Raw genomic sequence first — 16,023 nt, forward strand, 5'->3', positions numbered from 1 at the left:
GAAATTGTATACAAATCAACTGAAATAAGTACTTTGTATGAGGTCACGTGCAGCCCTTATCACATAAACCGGGTTTCCGAATACGGCCTAGCGGCGATCGGTCTTCCGCAGCTCTCGCCGTCAGTGAGCTTCATCACAGTCAACCAAAGCCATTACAGCCCGCTTTCTGTAATCTTCGCAGTGTGCCACCTTTTACTTAAGGCCTGGATACTGGAACATCCGACCTCATTGTTCTCCCCTCTTCAGAACCAGTTCTTAGGCCCTCATTTCGCCAGAGAACCCCCTCCAACGCGCCCTCCGACGTGTCTGACCCGACAGCCTCGTTGCAGACCATTAACCATGGCGGCGCAGGCGGCGTTGATCGCCGATACAATCACCGGCATGAAAAGGGCCTTGCGCAGAGAGCGTGAGGGTAAGTACCTCCTCGACGTTGCCTCCAAATCAGACAGAATGTTTTCTCTGACATCTTTCTCTTTCTTTCCTTCGCTAGACTCCGGCCCGGACGATCCTATCATGCAACCGACGAACCGTGGGAACAAAATGCATGCAAATGCGAAGTATGTTCGTGAGGGCGCTATGGGGTACATTAATGCCGAGGATTTCTACAAGCAGGTGCGTGGTTTTGCGAATTACCGAAAATGGTCTCGGGGTTCTGTCCGTTGTGGCGATAAGATGAATATTTGAGAAACTGACTTGCCATTCGGATTAACAGAAGGTTGATCATGCTGGCTACACGCGCTACATCCTTCAGTCGAACCCAATTCGTTATGATTCGGAGGGGGACGAACTTGAAGAGGATGACGAAGATTCCGAGGCCGATGCTGCGGCCGCGGAGGAGAACCCATTCTCTGGGATCGCACTTGAGAGTACGTTTTCTCTTTGGTTTTCATATTTTATTTTGCCACTGACTTGCTTCGTTTCTTTCTAGCTCTCTTGTGTCCCCTGAAGCACCCTTCGGAACTCCCCGTCCATCCTTCCATGTCCCAACCCTACACTTCACAAGCCTTGGAGCAGATGACAAATGCTGTTGATCTCAAACTCCGCCAGGAACGCGCTCTGCTATGGCGTGCACGCAATCTCCACCGGCAATTCTTGGGTGATGGTGGTTGGATGCCGTGCGGCGCACTCGAGACACCGGATGACCGCTGGATCTTCGAGCCTAGGATTGTCAGTAATGAGGCAAGTATATCTGCCAGTCAACAAGGCCCGAGTTTGATCAATTCTCCGTCCGTCAACGGAGAAGTCGCTGCCCCGCAGGAAGCGGCGCGAGAGGTTCCTGCGACAATAGAATCAACCGAGAGTACCCAGGAACAAAATGACGTGGAGATGTCAGAGATCCCAGTGGCCCCTGAGGATCAACCTATCAACGGTCACGCGCAAGTCCAGCCCAAAGAGTTCAAATCTGAAGAGACCGATGCTACAGTCAAGGATCTCCCACCTCACCCTACCGAGGCTTCTGCCAGTGTAAGCAACCGTGAAGCAAACCAAGAACCCAACGGCCAGCAAGACATGGACACATTCAAAGACGGCGAACCCGCTCCAGAACTCGATCACAATGAACAAGACGTCGACATGGAACTAGACGCCGAAATACATGACGGCTCATCCCCAGAACCACCGCGGCGCATGACAACTCGCGCGCAAGCCAACGCTACTAATCCAAGTGACGGAAACCAATCCCCTCTCTCGTCAGCGGACACAGCAAGCACCCTGCCAACCCCACATCCCCTTTTCCTGATCCCAGACAACGTTCGCCCAGACGCAAATTTCGGTCTCCCCGCCGCAGAGGCGGAAGAGACCCGTAGATTGCTCTGGTCCTACATCCAGAAACAGGAGGAGACTGTCCGTGGTTTCGAGCACATGTTCGATTCACTCGTCAAGGCCTGTCGCATGAAAGGTGATGTTTTGGAATGGTGCAAGGCCGAGGGCCATGTTGGCGAGATGAGTGACGGGGAGGATTGGTATGATCGAGAGAAATGGGGACTTGTTGAGGGCGAGGATTTAAAGAAGGGTACTGACGAGGATGAGGTCGAGACTGTTGATGAGAGTCGCACTCAGGCGAAGAGAGGGAGAGGGAGACGACAGTAAGGGCTGTCTACTTCTTCAGACTTGGTTATTGCTCTTGTGTTTCCCTCTGATTTGGTCTCATGTCTCATCCTAGCGTGGCGTTGAAGGTCTCCGTGATGTACCTACATATACCTTCTGCTCTGGCAGTTGGTCCTTTGATTCATGTGGCGTCGGTATATACCCTCATTTTCATAATAAACATGCTTTTGATACTTTGTAACGTTAGTTGTTGTCATGTCTACCCGACTATTTATACTCCTCTTCACCACCTTTTGTCTTCCCCTTCTTCATCTTTTCATCCATTCTCCTTCTTGCTCTTTCTCTCCTATCCCTCTCGTCCTATGCCCCCCATCCTTTCTAGGAATTGCTAATGATGTCGCCGTTCTCGCCAGGTCACTTGGGCACCACGCTACCACCAAAAGCCGTACACCGTACCTTCTATCATATCCTACCAAAGCAGAAATATCAACCTCTTTTTGCTTCCTTTGAGATGTCAGGTTTGGTTTTGCCTCTTTTGGTCTATCTTGCCACGATGCAAGTTATTCGATTTTCGCTCTCGTTTCACTTCCATTTCACCATACCTCACCCTTGTTTCTTGTTTCTAAGCTTGATTTGATCAGCACTAAGCCTGATATCTACAGTTCTCCGGATATCGTCTGAATCATATCTTCAAACCCCAAGGCCCCTTCCTACGGTCTCGCTTCCCCTTCTTACATCTACTTACTTTCGCAAACAACCCTTCCTCTTTCACTGGTGGCATTCGCGGCTTGCCTAGTTCCCCTTTCTTGAGGCCTAGAGCCCTCAGATGTACATCAAAAGCCCACTTATCATTGACTATTACACTTGCCCAACAGGTGTCAGTCATGCGATACCGGTTTATAAAATTCGAACAGAATTTGTTCAAGAAGCGAGAAGGAACGCAAGAACTTGCAGAGCTCGAAGATTTCAACAAAACACTGCTTCCTCCAGCTACCATCAACCACCATGAATTACTCCAACCCTTTTCATGTATCGCACCACGATCGAAACAACTTCAGTCGGCAGCCGCACGGTAGATTGCCAAAACAAAAGACCAGACGTTTTCATTGACCGCCAAATTGCCTGCGAAGATGCCCTCCTTGAAAAAATGAACTCCTCGCAATCCGAATCTGATCTCCTTCTACCCCCGTTGTTTCCACAAAAGATCAATCCTAGAGCTGAATCCTTAATCCCCAGAATCCCTCATTTTCCTTTGAAAATTCACCTTGAAAACTCAATTACATCGGACCTTTACCACGTACTTTATCTCCATCAAGCTATCAGGCTACCCAGCTGTGAAACGCTATCCTACGCACCTCATGGTACCTCAATTATTCGGGGATCACGGGAGAGAGAAAAGTACGATGTCACCCAATTCATGTTTACCTTTGGCTTAATAAACCCATCGAATAGGACGTTTGCATCCGCCGGTTCTGCCAGAAGCTCCAATATGTCTGCAGGATCAACTCGATACCAAACTCTGCGAAGACAAATGATAAGAAGCTGTCTCTTTACATCCTCAAACGCCATGATATATCACAGGATACATATGATCCCCCACAGCACTTTGGCCGGGCTAGAACGACAAACAGCTATGAATACCAGAGTAGCATCTGCTCACGACACTCTCCAAGTAAGTATTTGCTTTTCCACATTGACGGCTCATTTTATACATATATTTGCAACGAAACTGAAAGCCCGGATGTATGCTGATGTTTCTGTTTTTAACGGACCACCATGAAGGCCTTGTTTTTTTCTTCCTCGCAGTGTTCTTACATAGACACTCGGCTTTCCATTACCTGATCGCAGTTATTGCCTTACTCTACAGCCCTCCACTGTTTCACAAGTCCCTGTCAACAAGTGTGACTCAACCCCAGTGGACTGAGTACTGATATGGCCGGGAACACAGCCAGGATGAGCCAAAGTACTCTACTATTAAGACTATGGCCACAATGACCAATGCTGTGACTGTTACCCTTACCAATGTTGACGATGAAGACACAAAACAAGCCTTTGAAGTCAAGTCGAATCTGGACATCGATACAGGCCAAGCATCAACGTCCGTGGTCACCATCTGACTACCTACTTATGATGTCAAAAGCAAGATGCACACCAATAGATCCGGGCCAGCCAGAAGTTCTACACTATGCGCAATAATCTCCAAGATCTACCAAATGAGATTATTGCCCTCCAATGAGAAAGGTCAAGCTCGACTTCAACCTGCCTTCGCGATTCTGAAGATCTGCCGTCAGTCAACCCCATGGACTGACAAGCTACCTTTGTGGGCATGTTTCAAGACATGATGCGTACCTTTGACGCGAAGCCAAATCTGAAGGTTGGGAGAATAGAGAATATACTCTAGTTCGCTTCCCAACTCCCCGCCATGTCCGACCAGAGCGAGTACCCTTCCGAGTCCATTGGACCCGACAAATATCATTATGAAAATGGAGTAGCGTTGCATGCAGTTGTCCATATATCCCTCCAGTGGGTGACTGCGTGCCGATTGCTGAGAGCCCATCATGCGCTCAGTCTGTTTGATCAGTGTGTATAAGCCTTTTCTTAGTGTTTATAATTGTTGAATATTATATATATTAACATCCATAATCTATCAAATAGAAAGTTTAGGCCCCCGAAACTGAAATTGTTTGAATAGGGGATGTCATTGATGGCTTTGGAAGATGAAGATACGAGTGTTTTTCCTACTTAGAATGTTGTTTACGAAATTCCAAAAAAAAAAAAAGGTCACAAATATCAACACAGTCATAGGCCATAGCTCCACTTGTTGTGCATACAATCTACATGATTAACCCGCCATTTATAAACCAGCATGACCTGAGGCACTCGAAAATGGACCCAAAAGAGGCGAAGAAAGAAGACAAGTAGAGCAAAACAAAGTATGGTACGGTATACTCGCTTTGAGACTGGGTTTCGTGTAGAGACTGCCAATTACTTCATAAGCGGCACTGTATACAAATCCATGACCCCTGTTGTATGTTAATAAACCACAACTATGTCTTGACTCGAAGTTCTTTTTTTAAAACGACCTTATATGAAGCTAAGGCATAGGTTCACATGACTGATATGAGAGGATGCAACAGTAGACTCCGTAAACTCAAAGTTTTAAAAGCATACCTGTAAGATAGAGAGCAAGGATAGATATTGCAGCAGATGTACAGGAAACCAAGTAGTAGAAGGCTGCGAGACTCATTGTCCTCCGTGGCATCTCTGCATCTTCCATAAAGATAAGCAAAACTCTTACAAGCTAAGTACAGACACATGGAAACCGGCTCTACTGAGCCAAAATCGTTTACTCGTTCAGTCGTACTGGAATTTGTCGCGATGGGTGGATTGAATTATGTCTTTTATAGTGTCGCGTAGGGAAATCACAGTGGGCCTTGTCCTGCTTTGATCGGTATCAAGGACAAGGCGAATGGGTCTATCGTCTACAGGCCCAGCATTGTTGAAGGTTGGGATGAGTCCGTGTGCTGGACAATTGTCATGGGCAATCCCAGACTTTTGGTGTAAGCTGCATGGGGCGGCCTGGCCTCTCGGCCTCTGATTTGAGCGTCATGTGCGGATTATGGATGTTGAATGTCCCAACCCTAGTACATGCATATCACTTATTGCCTCTTGCCGCCCTGCTTCTTGGCACGCTCGCGCTCACGCTTGGCATAAATCTCGGCAGTGAAGGGACTGGAGATTATTAGTTTGGTTTTGGGAATGCTTGGGGAAGATCAAACTTACTCCTCCCAACCTAGAGCGAACCAATAGACAACAAAGACCTGGGCAGTCAAGAGAATACCAGCAACCTTTCCCTTATAGAGAGCAACACCAAGGAAGTTGAGAGTGCTACCCCAGTACATGGGGGAGCCGGTCACATTGAAGGGGAAACCCGTCACAGGAGCGTCCATGAGGATACCGAAGTAGTCGCCAAGGTAGGTGCCAGTTACACCAAGAGCCCACATGCTGGAGAGAACTAGGACGGAGCCAATGGCGAACAGGATACCGCCAATGACCGGCTGGTACACAGGAGCGTAGAAGGGCTGGTCCTCCAGGGCGAGCTGGTAGAGATGGTCACGGTAAATCCCGAGGGAGAAAATAATGACAGCAAGGACGTAGCAGCCATTGTAAGCGGACCCGAAGATACGAGTCAAGAAGTGATTGCGGTGCTCTGCTGTGGTTAGCCAAGGTCGAGTTAGCTCTCGGGTTGAGTCGGCCAACCTGTGCGTGCAACAACGCTAGAACGGACTTCGTTAGCTGTTGTCCCTCATGAGGGTTGCGAATTCCATTTGCAGATATCCACACGAAATTGACACTCACTTCCAGAAAATCGGGTTAAAGAAGATGGATGCGGCGGACCCTGCAAGGGTCAATCACATGCAAATTGTTGAGAATTGGAAGAGACTTACATAGTAAAGGCTTGGAGGACAGATTGATGAAATCAGTGAGAGAAGCCATGATGCCGAAACGGTTTAGAGGTACAGAGAAGAAGGAGGAGTGAAGAGAAGAGAAAGAGAAGAGGGGAAGGTGAAGTAGACTTGAACCTGCAGCCGACAGTTGGGGAACAACCGCTTAAGTAAACAAATGACGTTTCTCCGCGCGGGTCACGGGATCCTGTCTTTCTCGACCTTCGCTTTCCTCTTTGATAGCGAGCTGCACTCTGCGTTCGATCTTTTCGAATCTCTTCGTATCCCTCAATATCGCCTTGCTTGGGATATCGATATATCCAAGCTCCCGCCGGTCGCAAACCCGTGTTGACGTTGAGACTATGCCGAGTGGTTCGCTCCCGAGCTGGGAGTGATCGTTATGAGCCGTGAAGCTCTTGGATAGAGTGCGGGGAGATGGCCCTTAGTCGTCGCGACCTTGTTCTGGCAGGCGTCGGCGTATTCATTGCCTGGGGTTTCGTGGTTCACTGGCTGCCGATCCTCCGGTATCTAGGATATGCCGTGACCTTGGGCGCCGTGTTGTCGTCTGCGGGTCTATTGGGTCTTGTCCTTTTGACTGTCCGGCAACACAATGGAAAGACCAATATCACCAAGAAGGTCTCGGTGGCTTTCATACAGCCCAATCATTGGCGAAAGGAAATGCTCAATGTCCGGAGAAGCACTCGATACCGACCCCGACCACTATACCCTCAGTCGTTCGTCGTGTCGGAAGGTATCGATGAACTCTTATCATTCATTACCCGAGACTTTGTCTCATCGTGGTACCACAATATCAGTCCGAACCCCACATTTGCCTATGAGATTGATCGAACCATCCGTGTTGCTCTCGAAAACCTTCGGGATAGGTTGGTTGCAGAGGATCTGGTCTCTTTGGTAGTATCGCGAGTCTTTCCTATCTTGACAACGCATCTCAAGGAATTTGACGTTGCTGAGCGCTCGGTTCGGGGGCGCAACTTGAATCGAAACGTGACAGAGTCCGAGGAACTAGATCTTGCCGTTGCAAACAAGTACCGCGAAGGTCGTTTACACCCAGCAGTTGCACTTTCATTATCAGACCAAAAGGCTGTTCAACAGGAGTATCTACGCAAGATAGCCGTGGGTCTCTTGCCTCAGTTGTTTCCAGAAAGCGTGTTGAAAAGCCGAATTGTATCTGTTTTGATTCGCGAAATCATATCATGTGCCGTGCTTTTCCCTATAGTCACAGCCCTATCAGACCCAGACACATGGAATCAGTTGGTGGAAGCCTATGGCCGCACGGCTTTGCAGGATCGGAAGACCGTTCGCAAGCTACGGGCCGCCCTTGATCAACATGCATCGCCTGCTCCCAAATCTAAACGAGGTCAGCCATTCCCTCGACTATCTGCAAATGATTCAGAACGAGCGTTTGAGAGATTTGTCAGAGCAATTAGGAAATGTAACAATCTCTCTGATGCACGCCGATTTCGTGCCCTCGTTACCAGTCAATTGAAGCGAGAGAGCACAGTTGAAGGACAAGATCAAGTCTACTTGAGCCGTCTGGAAACAGGAAAAAGAGTGCTTGACCAAAAAGTGGCAAAGCTTGCTCAACCTGGTGGGGGCTGCCACGTCCCCCCGGCCCTCGATCTTCGACCGGAGAGGCCTCTTTCCACCCATGAAACATCACTAGTGGATGTGATGCACAATGCATCTGGGCTCTCCTATTTCATGGAGTTTATGGACCGACAAAAATTGATGTCCCTTGTCCAATTCTGGATCGTTGTCGATGGGTTCCGCAACCCTTTGGAAGATGACTTCGGAGAGGTAACTTCGCCCACCTCAGTGACGTGGAAACCAGCGGACAGGAATGATTTGGCGCTCATCAGTGAAACCTATCTCTCAAAACCAGAGCTCAAGGTCTCTGACGAATCTCGCCGAGCAGTCAAAGCATTCTTGGGCGCAGGGAAGCGCGCGACCTCAGAACAATACCGCAAAGCACGAATGGTGGTGTTGACCACCCAGTCTGCCGTTTTGGAGCACCTCCAAGAGGTTTATTATCCAAAGTTCAAAGAGTCTGATCTATACTGGAAGTATCTTGCGTCCGATGAAGCCGCCAATGCTCAGGCACCGGTTCGCCAATCTTCTCCAATATCAGTTACCTTTGAAACGCCTGAGAGGCGACCTCTTCCGCCTTTATTGTCGCGAACCTCCTCTCAGCCGGGTATGAGACCTTCCAAGGATCTTCGCCGAGCTGCTGTCTCGTCTAGTGATGTGCGAGGTATGGGCAAATTGTTCGATGACGACGATTCGCCTCGAAGATCCATAGATTCAGAACGATCTGCTCCTCTTTTTGACGACGACTACGACACAGATCATCTTGCCACATCCACCCACAGTTTGGGTAAGGATTCTCAGAATGGCGAGAATGATGCCACTCAAAGCCAGGTCCTCGAGACAATGGAGGCGGCGCTAAATGATATCATTACCAATGAACCGAAAAACGGAAAGATAGAAGATCTAAAAGGAGATTCTTCCGGATTGTTTGGACCAGAGCGTCCTATCATTTCCCCTCGCAATTCTTCTGAAATTCCTCAAATGGAAGGTCGCGGAAACGAAAAGATGCGGAAAAGTATCGCGTCGCTTGGCCTGGTTGATCATGCATCCCGTATGGGTGTATTTGATGACGACTTGTTCGCGGATCAGCAGAAATTCATCGAGGATGAATACGAAGAGCCAGAATGTGCCGACGAGAAGGATCTAGCCGATGAAGTTCACGAAGCTGCTCCGGGTGACCTTGGTCTGACGGAAGCGATTGAGGCGCTCTCTGTGGACATTGACAAACTAGCATCTCAAGATTCTGTGGTCGAAGCATTGACTCGAAAGGCTGAACTGACAAATAACACAGCTGAGCTGAGGATCCTGCGGAAGTCTAAGGCTAGCATCCAGCGAGAAATGCATCGCAAGGAAATGCAAAGACAACAGTACATTCTTCAGGAAAGTGATAACAGCTTGTTTGGGCGATCCACAGTCAGCCTCAAGTCTACTGTTGTAGGCAGAGAGGAGGATGATGGCCGTGAATTTGCAATGTGTAAGATGACTCTTGAATGCACCTTCAGTTCCGGGCTAATCATATATCAGACATCGTGGAGGTTCAAAGAAATGCCGGTGAGCAAATGCCTGCAGCATCTTGGGTTGTAGCACGGCGATACAGCGAATTCCATGATCTTCACCAAAAGCTTCGCCAACGCTATCCCTCTGTGCGTCACTTGGAATTCCCTCGCCGGCGCGTCGTCATGAAACTACAAAAAGAGTTTCTACACAAACGACGACTCGCTCTCGAATCATATCTACGGAATCTCCTCCTTCTACCCGAAGTCTGCCGCAGCCGTGATCTGCGAGCATTCCTATCCCAACGCGCAATCCTCCCTCACAAAGAAAATGCCACCCGCGACAACGAAGGCGAAACGAAAGACCTAGTCACACGAATCTACAACTCCGTCGCAGACGGAATGGACGACTTCCTCGGCAACTTTGGCGTCCTAGATCAGCTTTCAACCGCAGGTCAGAACCTCATCTCAGCCGCAACCCAACAAACAAGCAGCACCGTAACCCCAGACTCGAGTCTCGCAACCGAAGATGCAGTCACTGCCGCTGAAGCAGAGGCAGAACTCAATGCTTTCGAAGACCGCGAGCTCGAGCCCTTCATCAAGCCAATCTGTGACCTCTTCCTCGAAGCCTTTGAGTTGAACCGCGGCAACAATTGGCTGCGCGGTCGTGCCGTTGTTGTCGTGCTGCACCAGCTCCTTGGCGGGACTATAGAGCGCAAGGTTCGCGATGGGGCTCGCGGGTTGACGCAGGATGACTCGCTTCTGCGATATCTCGCGCTCGCTCGCGATACCATGTGGCCTGGTGGTATTCTCCGCAAAGTCCCACCACGCTCAGCCGTCGACCGGCTCAAGAGCCGCGCTGAGGCGACGGTGGTATTGGCTACTCTCATTCCGGACTTGGCCGGTAATGTCGTCGGTAGAGCGAATGCTCAGGCTGCTGCACGGCGGGTCTTCGCAACGCTCAATAACCAACCCCTTAACGCTCATCTCGTTTTTACGATGCTCGACGAGATTGTGCTGGTTTTATTCGGCGCTAATCCTGGCCGTGCTCGTTGAGTGATCGCCGCTCTAATATACTGGATAATGATTCCTGGGGTTTCTACTTTCTTCTCATTCATGGTACAATGGCGTTACGACATTTTTGTTCTTCCTTTCTAGCCTCACAGCGAAACTTCCCTTGACTTGTTTCCTTGCTTTGCTACCGTTTTATCATGAGCGCTGTATATACTTCATTACACACAAACATGCTCCCTACATAGCATTCACACCATAATCACGCCAACATCACCAATATTTCCGCTCCCATTCTCTATATGAAAATATAATCACCACGCCCATCTATAAAAACAGTTTCCACATCAATAAGTCTCCACCCAGCTCTCGCGTCATGAATATATTGCTCAGCAAGCGCAACAGCCCGGTCCAAGACATCGCGGTCGGTTAATTCAGGTGTCCTATCTACTCCCACCGAGTAACACCATGATAAATAAACATTTTTAGGATACGAGGAGATGACCCCTCGTCCGGCTCGGATGTACTCTACTACTCGTGTCATTAGTGCTGGTTCGTCGAGGACCGAATCCCACCGGCTGAAATGCACTGTTACCCAGTTTATGGAGGCTGTGCGGTATCTGTCGCGGTTGAAGTGGGAGTCTCTGACCCTTTCTGCTGATATATAGCGGTGTGGGTTCCGTTTGTTGCATAGGTTGCATGCTTTGTGTGTGTTGGATTGACATGCGTCCATGTTGGTTGGTGGTTAGTGGATGTTGGGAGCTATCAGAGCTGGGTGTGATTAGGTGACTGTAGGCTGTAGATTGCTTATATACTTTATCTTGTTTCGAGACATTCCGTTTCGAGGCTTGGAATAATGGCCTTTGTTTGTATATGGGCTGTGTTTGAGTTGGATGTGGATTGTTATCGCTGTTTGGAGAGGCAATGGTGGGTGTGTTCTTTGTTTGCTTTATTTTAAAGTCTCATGTTGAAACGTCAAAGGATACGCCGGTGCGGACACACCTCTTTTACCTGATGGTACAATCCTGGACCTAGGGCTAAGCCGGTGGTATAGGGGGACGGGAGGTCACCCCTGTATATCACACAGGACTCGATCGAGTCTGTGACTGGCACTCTACACATACTCTAATGTTACGCAGTAACTACTAAGAAAAAGAGCCCTCAGGGACTAAGTGATTCGATCTCCACTGGGATAAATGAGCGAACGGTACAGAGACCGGTCAACCCAGGGTAGATATTTAAGACATAGCCAGCCGAGATGACCGACAAATAAAGAATAAGATAAAAGCAAAATACAAGACTGATTTCCCTCGCGCCGTCTTAATTCTTGTTTCTACAAGGAAACGCAGTGAACGCAGAGCAGCCGAACGGGACTGGAACTGTGGGATCAATCAACAGAACGAGATATCAAGTCGAGGGGAGTCAATAGTCCCCGGGGTCCATTATCATGATCAGTAAGGAATGGCGGAAAAAAGAGGACCTGTAAGGCATTCGGTGGTGGTGCCCATACTGATATGAGAGGCCTGGGTCGATGGAGGGCAATCTATGCCTCTTCCTTGGCCTTCTTCTTGGACTTCTTGCTTGGCTGTTGTGCTTGTCCTTCCTTCGTCTGGTGTACAAGCAGGCGTGTCCAGCACTCATCCTTGTCCCACTCGAAGCCAGCGAGGTAGGGCTTTTCCAGTTCGTCATCCGCCTAGCGGGGTTGCGTCAGCCATCTTGAACATGTCCTTTGTTTGGCCGTGGAGCATTACTTGCCTTCTTCTTGAATTGTTTGTAGATGGCATCCATTGCATCCTTAATCGTGACGCCCTTGAGATTCCGAGCGGTGACCACTAGGCCTAGGGGGAAGTGCAGGTCAATCTTCTTGACGGGAGGGTTGACGAGGTGCAACTTGAGGATATCTTTGTCCTCGATGGAGTTTGGGGAGGTGTTGAGTTTCCTTCAATGAGTCCGTCAGTGATGGATAACGAGGATATGGGAGAGCTAATTACCATCCCGTCTTTTGTGTTTCGATGGGAAGGGTGATTTCGATGCCTTGCTCTTCTATCAAGTTGTCAGTCAGGGTGTAGTCCGAAGATGGAAGAGTGCTCACCAAGGTCCTTGATGTTCCAAATGCCTTCTGACGTTGATGAAGTCCGCTTGTGGTCCTTCTTGGGGACCTTCTTGACCTCCTTCTCGTTGAGAGTGGGCTTCTCATCAGATATGGACAAGCCAGCGATGGCAGAGTCGACTTTGGTTAAAGGAACAGACATGATTGCGTTAAGTGTATCTTGTAGCGATAGGCAGAAGATGGGAGAGAGAAGAGAAGAGAGAGAGAAAGAGGGGAAGCCCTGGAGAGCAGGTGACCTGATGACCTGATTGTGAGAGGGGGTGCAGTCATGGATGTCATGGTACATAGTGGACATTCGATCATTTCGTACTATTACTTTATTACTTTATTACTTGTTTAGTTCTATTAGTCTATCAGTCTATCAGTCTATTAGTTCTATTAGTCCTATTACTAGTTATTACCTTATCTCCCTCCCTTTTCATCTTACTCTCTCTACTACAACATACACTATGTCGGCCCCTTCGGATACATTCCAGTGGACTGACATCAACATCAGAGCGGAGCCAATCTTAGCGCTGCACCCCGCATTTTCTCCACTTATGTCGATCGACTGCTTAATTAACGTATATTTATATTTGCTCGACTTGGTAGTAATTTATGCGCTTATCATACGATTCAATTGGCCTAACCCGTGTTCCATGATCACCTGATCCATCATACCACTCTGCCCTCTCCCCTTCCCCTTTCACTCCCACTTCCCGCCTGCATTCTTAGCTGCTGCCGCCCTTTTCCCATTCGTAAATCATACCCACCTCCTACATAACTATTCGGCTGCATCTTCACAAGCTGTGTCCACTTCATTTTTCATAGCGGTGGCGCCCCCTGTGTAACAAACTCAATCCTTTGAGAGAATACGAGAATATTCACGTTTAGCTCGGGGCTTTCAGACCTCATAAGTGGAACGCGGAGAGGATGGCGTAATCATTCAATTAGCTTCACCTTACACCTTACACCTTACTTCGTTGGCTGGGGAAGCGCTGGATAAAGCAGCAGTTCATTGTATTGGTGGTCTGTACTCCCGAGTTACCCGCTCCTTTGATAGGTCGCGTGCTCATCAGCCTGCATCTATACCTAATTTACGGAGTATTGGCTTGGTCAATGAGTCGATCATTCCGTTACACGGAATGATCCTAGTTGCTCTTTTTCTTAATTTGAGGTATTTCGAAGTATTCAAAGATATCGATTTGAATCTAGAGATATCGAAGTCGTCCACTCTACAGTCTTGGCAGATTAGAGATATGTAGATAGCAGACATCTTGAATATGTTACAGTGTATTCAAATCGAACAGCCTTTGTCAATTTACATGACTCAAATTGGATGAAACGATAGAAAAACCAGCAGCTCTCTGATCGAGATCTTGTACTGCAGCAGCTCATATATTAGAGAAATCCATAGATATTGCGACATGATCATCAAATGCTACCCGTAGGACTAAACCATCTCGAAAAACAACTCGAACGCCATTCTGGCCCAATGTCAGCCCTAGACTACACAAGCATAACAGAGGTGGAATCTCAACTAGAAGACCTTACCATAGGACATTATTGAAACGGAGAACTACAGTCCGACAATGGTGCCTAGCGGCTAAGAATAGGCCTCTAGGACACAAACAGGCAATCGTTTCAGCATTTCTTCGTCAAAAGACCACCAGATACACATATTAGCCAATGGAATCAACTGTCAATTCAAAAAACGCGAAATAGACCACAATTCGTATCAAACGCGAGTTCACAGGCTGAGGTCCGCAGAAGGCGGTGAGTCATGTTTTTTGCCGTCATCGCGCATCGCTTTCTGCGATCGAGCTCCAATTATCACGACTCTTCTACTTCTTTCTTTCCCCATTGAGCTCGACTTGCCTTTCTCTTTTGCATGACCCCCAAGTGTGAACTCAGTTTCACCTTGAATTACAAGAACCCGTTTTTCTTTTGCTGATTCCTCGACTGAGCCACATCTCTCGCGCCCTTTCAGATGTCACTTTTCAATGTCGGCGGCGGCACCGCTGCCGCGGCGGGCGCGACAAACACCACGGGTGATATCTCCAAGGATGTCGCTCTGAACCAGCCCCCCGAGGATGGCATTTCGGATCTCCGTTTCTCGCCTGCTAGCGACCACCTCGCCGTGGCCTCGTGGGATAAGAAAGTCCGCATTTACGAAATCAACGACCAAGGCCAGAGTGAAGGGAAGGCGCTTTTCGAGCACGAAGCTCCTGTTTTGAACTGCTGTTGGTCTCCGGTAAGCTTGCATCCATATGGTATCCCTATCAACCCAAATTTTGTGCACTTTAACTGACACCTTTTTTTCTTTGCAGGATGGAACCAAGGTGGTCGGTGCCGGTGCCGACAAGGCAGCCCGCATGCTCGACCTCGGAGCAGGCCAGACGACCGCCGTTCAGGTTGCCGCGCATGACGCGCCCATTCGAAGCTGCCACATGATTCCCAATCCCTCCGTGGGCGGCCAACCACTCTTGATCACCGGCTCGTGGGACAAGACCGTCAAATACTGGGATCTGCGTCAATCTACACCAATCGCCTCGGTCGAGTGCCAGGAGCGCATCTACACCATGGACGTCAAGAACAAGCTGCTGGTCATCGGTACCGCAGACCGCTACATCAACATCATTAACCTCGACCAGCCTACCAAATTCTACAAGACCATGCAATCCCCCCTGAAGTGGCAGACGCGGGTAGTCAGCTGCTTCGCTGATGCTTCGGGCTTCGCTGTCGGCTCGGTCGAGGGTCGTTGCGCCATCCAGTACGTCGAGGAGAAGGACTCGGCCTCGAACTTCTCTTTCAAGTGCCACCGTGAGACTCCTCCCGCCCAGCGTGACGTCTGCAATATTTTCTCCGTCAACTCTATCACTTTCCACCCGGTCCACGGTACCTTCAGTACCGCTGGCTCCGACGGCACTTTCCACTTCTGGGACAAGGACGCCAAGCACCGTCTCAAGGGTTACCCGGCTGTTGGTGGTCCTATCACGACTACCGGCTTCAACCGCACTGGAAACATCTTCGCTTACTCCGTCAGCTACGACTGGAGCAAGGGTTACTCCGCCAACACTCAGCAGACTACCAACAAGGTCATGCTGCACCCTATCGGACCCGATGAAACTAAGCCGCGACCAAACACGCGGAAGCGTTGAGCTTTCGTCTTTTTTCCTTTTCTTTGGATGGGGAGGAGGACTTGTCCCTGGACGGTTTTATTATCCATCACTACAACGAGCATGTAATGAAATTCTTACCATATCGGCGTGTATTGATTAAAGAGTGCAAATGGGATTTTTCTAGCCTGGCTACATTATCAAGCAATAGC

The 16,023-nt window shown here is 49.0% G+C and overlaps 7 protein-coding genes across 7 annotated transcripts; 5 read left to right on the plus strand and 2 right to left on the minus strand.

Moving 5' to 3' along the window:
• Positions 1-339: 339 nt before the first annotated feature.
• Positions 340-2,088, plus strand: N7446_011619 (RXT2 domain-containing protein; the record flags this gene model as incomplete). Its single annotated transcript, XM_058520361.1, has 4 exons — positions 340-412; positions 491-612; positions 713-866; positions 929-2,088. The coding sequence occupies 4 exons, from the start codon at positions 340-342 to the stop codon at positions 2,086-2,088; spliced, it is 1,509 nt and encodes a 502-aa protein (XP_058367885.1).
• Positions 2,089-4,037: 1,949 nt separating this feature from the next.
• N7446_011620 (uncharacterized protein) lies at positions 4,038-4,282 on the plus strand (the record flags this gene model as incomplete). The annotated part of the gene is made up of 2 exons (XM_058520362.1): positions 4,038-4,151; positions 4,205-4,282. The coding sequence occupies 2 exons, from the start codon at positions 4,038-4,040 to the stop codon at positions 4,280-4,282; spliced, it is 192 nt and encodes a 63-aa protein (XP_058367886.1).
• Positions 4,283-5,705: 1,423 nt separating this feature from the next.
• Positions 5,706-6,543, minus strand: N7446_011621 (bifunctional phosphatidyl-N-methylethanolamine N-methyltransferase/phosphatidyl-N-dimethylethanolamine N-methyltransferase; the record flags this gene model as incomplete). Its single annotated transcript, XM_058520363.1, has 5 exons — positions 5,706-5,778; positions 5,830-6,256; positions 6,307-6,323; positions 6,406-6,445; positions 6,495-6,543. 5 exons carry the CDS (start codon positions 6,541-6,543, stop codon positions 5,706-5,708), a joined length of 606 nt encoding a protein of 201 aa, XP_058367887.1.
• A 225-nt stretch (positions 6,544-6,768) lies between these two features.
• rgsC (putative intermediate filament protein (Mdm1)) lies at positions 6,769-10,890 on the plus strand. Its single transcript, XM_058520364.1, has 2 exons — positions 6,769-9,573; positions 9,624-10,890. Exons 1-2 carry the CDS (start codon positions 6,927-6,929, stop codon positions 10,646-10,648), a joined length of 3,672 nt encoding a protein of 1,223 aa, XP_058367888.1. The 5' UTR covers positions 6,769-6,926; the 3' UTR covers positions 10,649-10,890.
• An 89-nt stretch (positions 10,891-10,979) lies between these two features.
• N7446_011623 (uncharacterized protein) lies at positions 10,980-11,271 on the plus strand (the record flags this gene model as incomplete). The annotated part of the gene is made up of 2 exons (XM_058520365.1): positions 10,980-11,031; positions 11,093-11,271. The coding sequence occupies 2 exons, from the start codon at positions 10,980-10,982 to the stop codon at positions 11,269-11,271; spliced, it is 231 nt and encodes a 76-aa protein (XP_058367889.1).
• Positions 11,272-12,146: 875 nt separating this feature from the next.
• N7446_011624 (uncharacterized protein) lies at positions 12,147-12,855 on the minus strand (the record flags this gene model as incomplete). Its single annotated transcript, XM_058520366.1, has 4 exons — positions 12,147-12,296; positions 12,359-12,542; positions 12,595-12,646; positions 12,696-12,855. The coding sequence occupies 4 exons, from the start codon at positions 12,853-12,855 to the stop codon at positions 12,147-12,149; spliced, it is 546 nt and encodes a 181-aa protein (XP_058367890.1).
• A 1,827-nt stretch (positions 12,856-14,682) lies between these two features.
• sonA (putative nuclear pore complex protein (SonA)) lies at positions 14,683-15,853 on the plus strand (the record flags this gene model as incomplete). The annotated part of the gene is made up of 2 exons (XM_058520367.1): positions 14,683-14,946; positions 15,023-15,853. 2 exons carry the CDS (start codon positions 14,683-14,685, stop codon positions 15,851-15,853), a joined length of 1,095 nt encoding a protein of 364 aa, XP_058367891.1.
• Positions 15,854-16,023: the final 170 nt, after the last annotated feature.

This window comes from Penicillium canescens (genome assembly GCF_028828765.1).
Source record: "Penicillium canescens strain IBT 15451 chromosome Unknown utg000008l_segment0_segment0, whole genome shotgun sequence".
Lineage (NCBI taxonomy): Eukaryota > Fungi > Ascomycota > Eurotiomycetes > Eurotiales > Aspergillaceae > Penicillium > Penicillium canescens.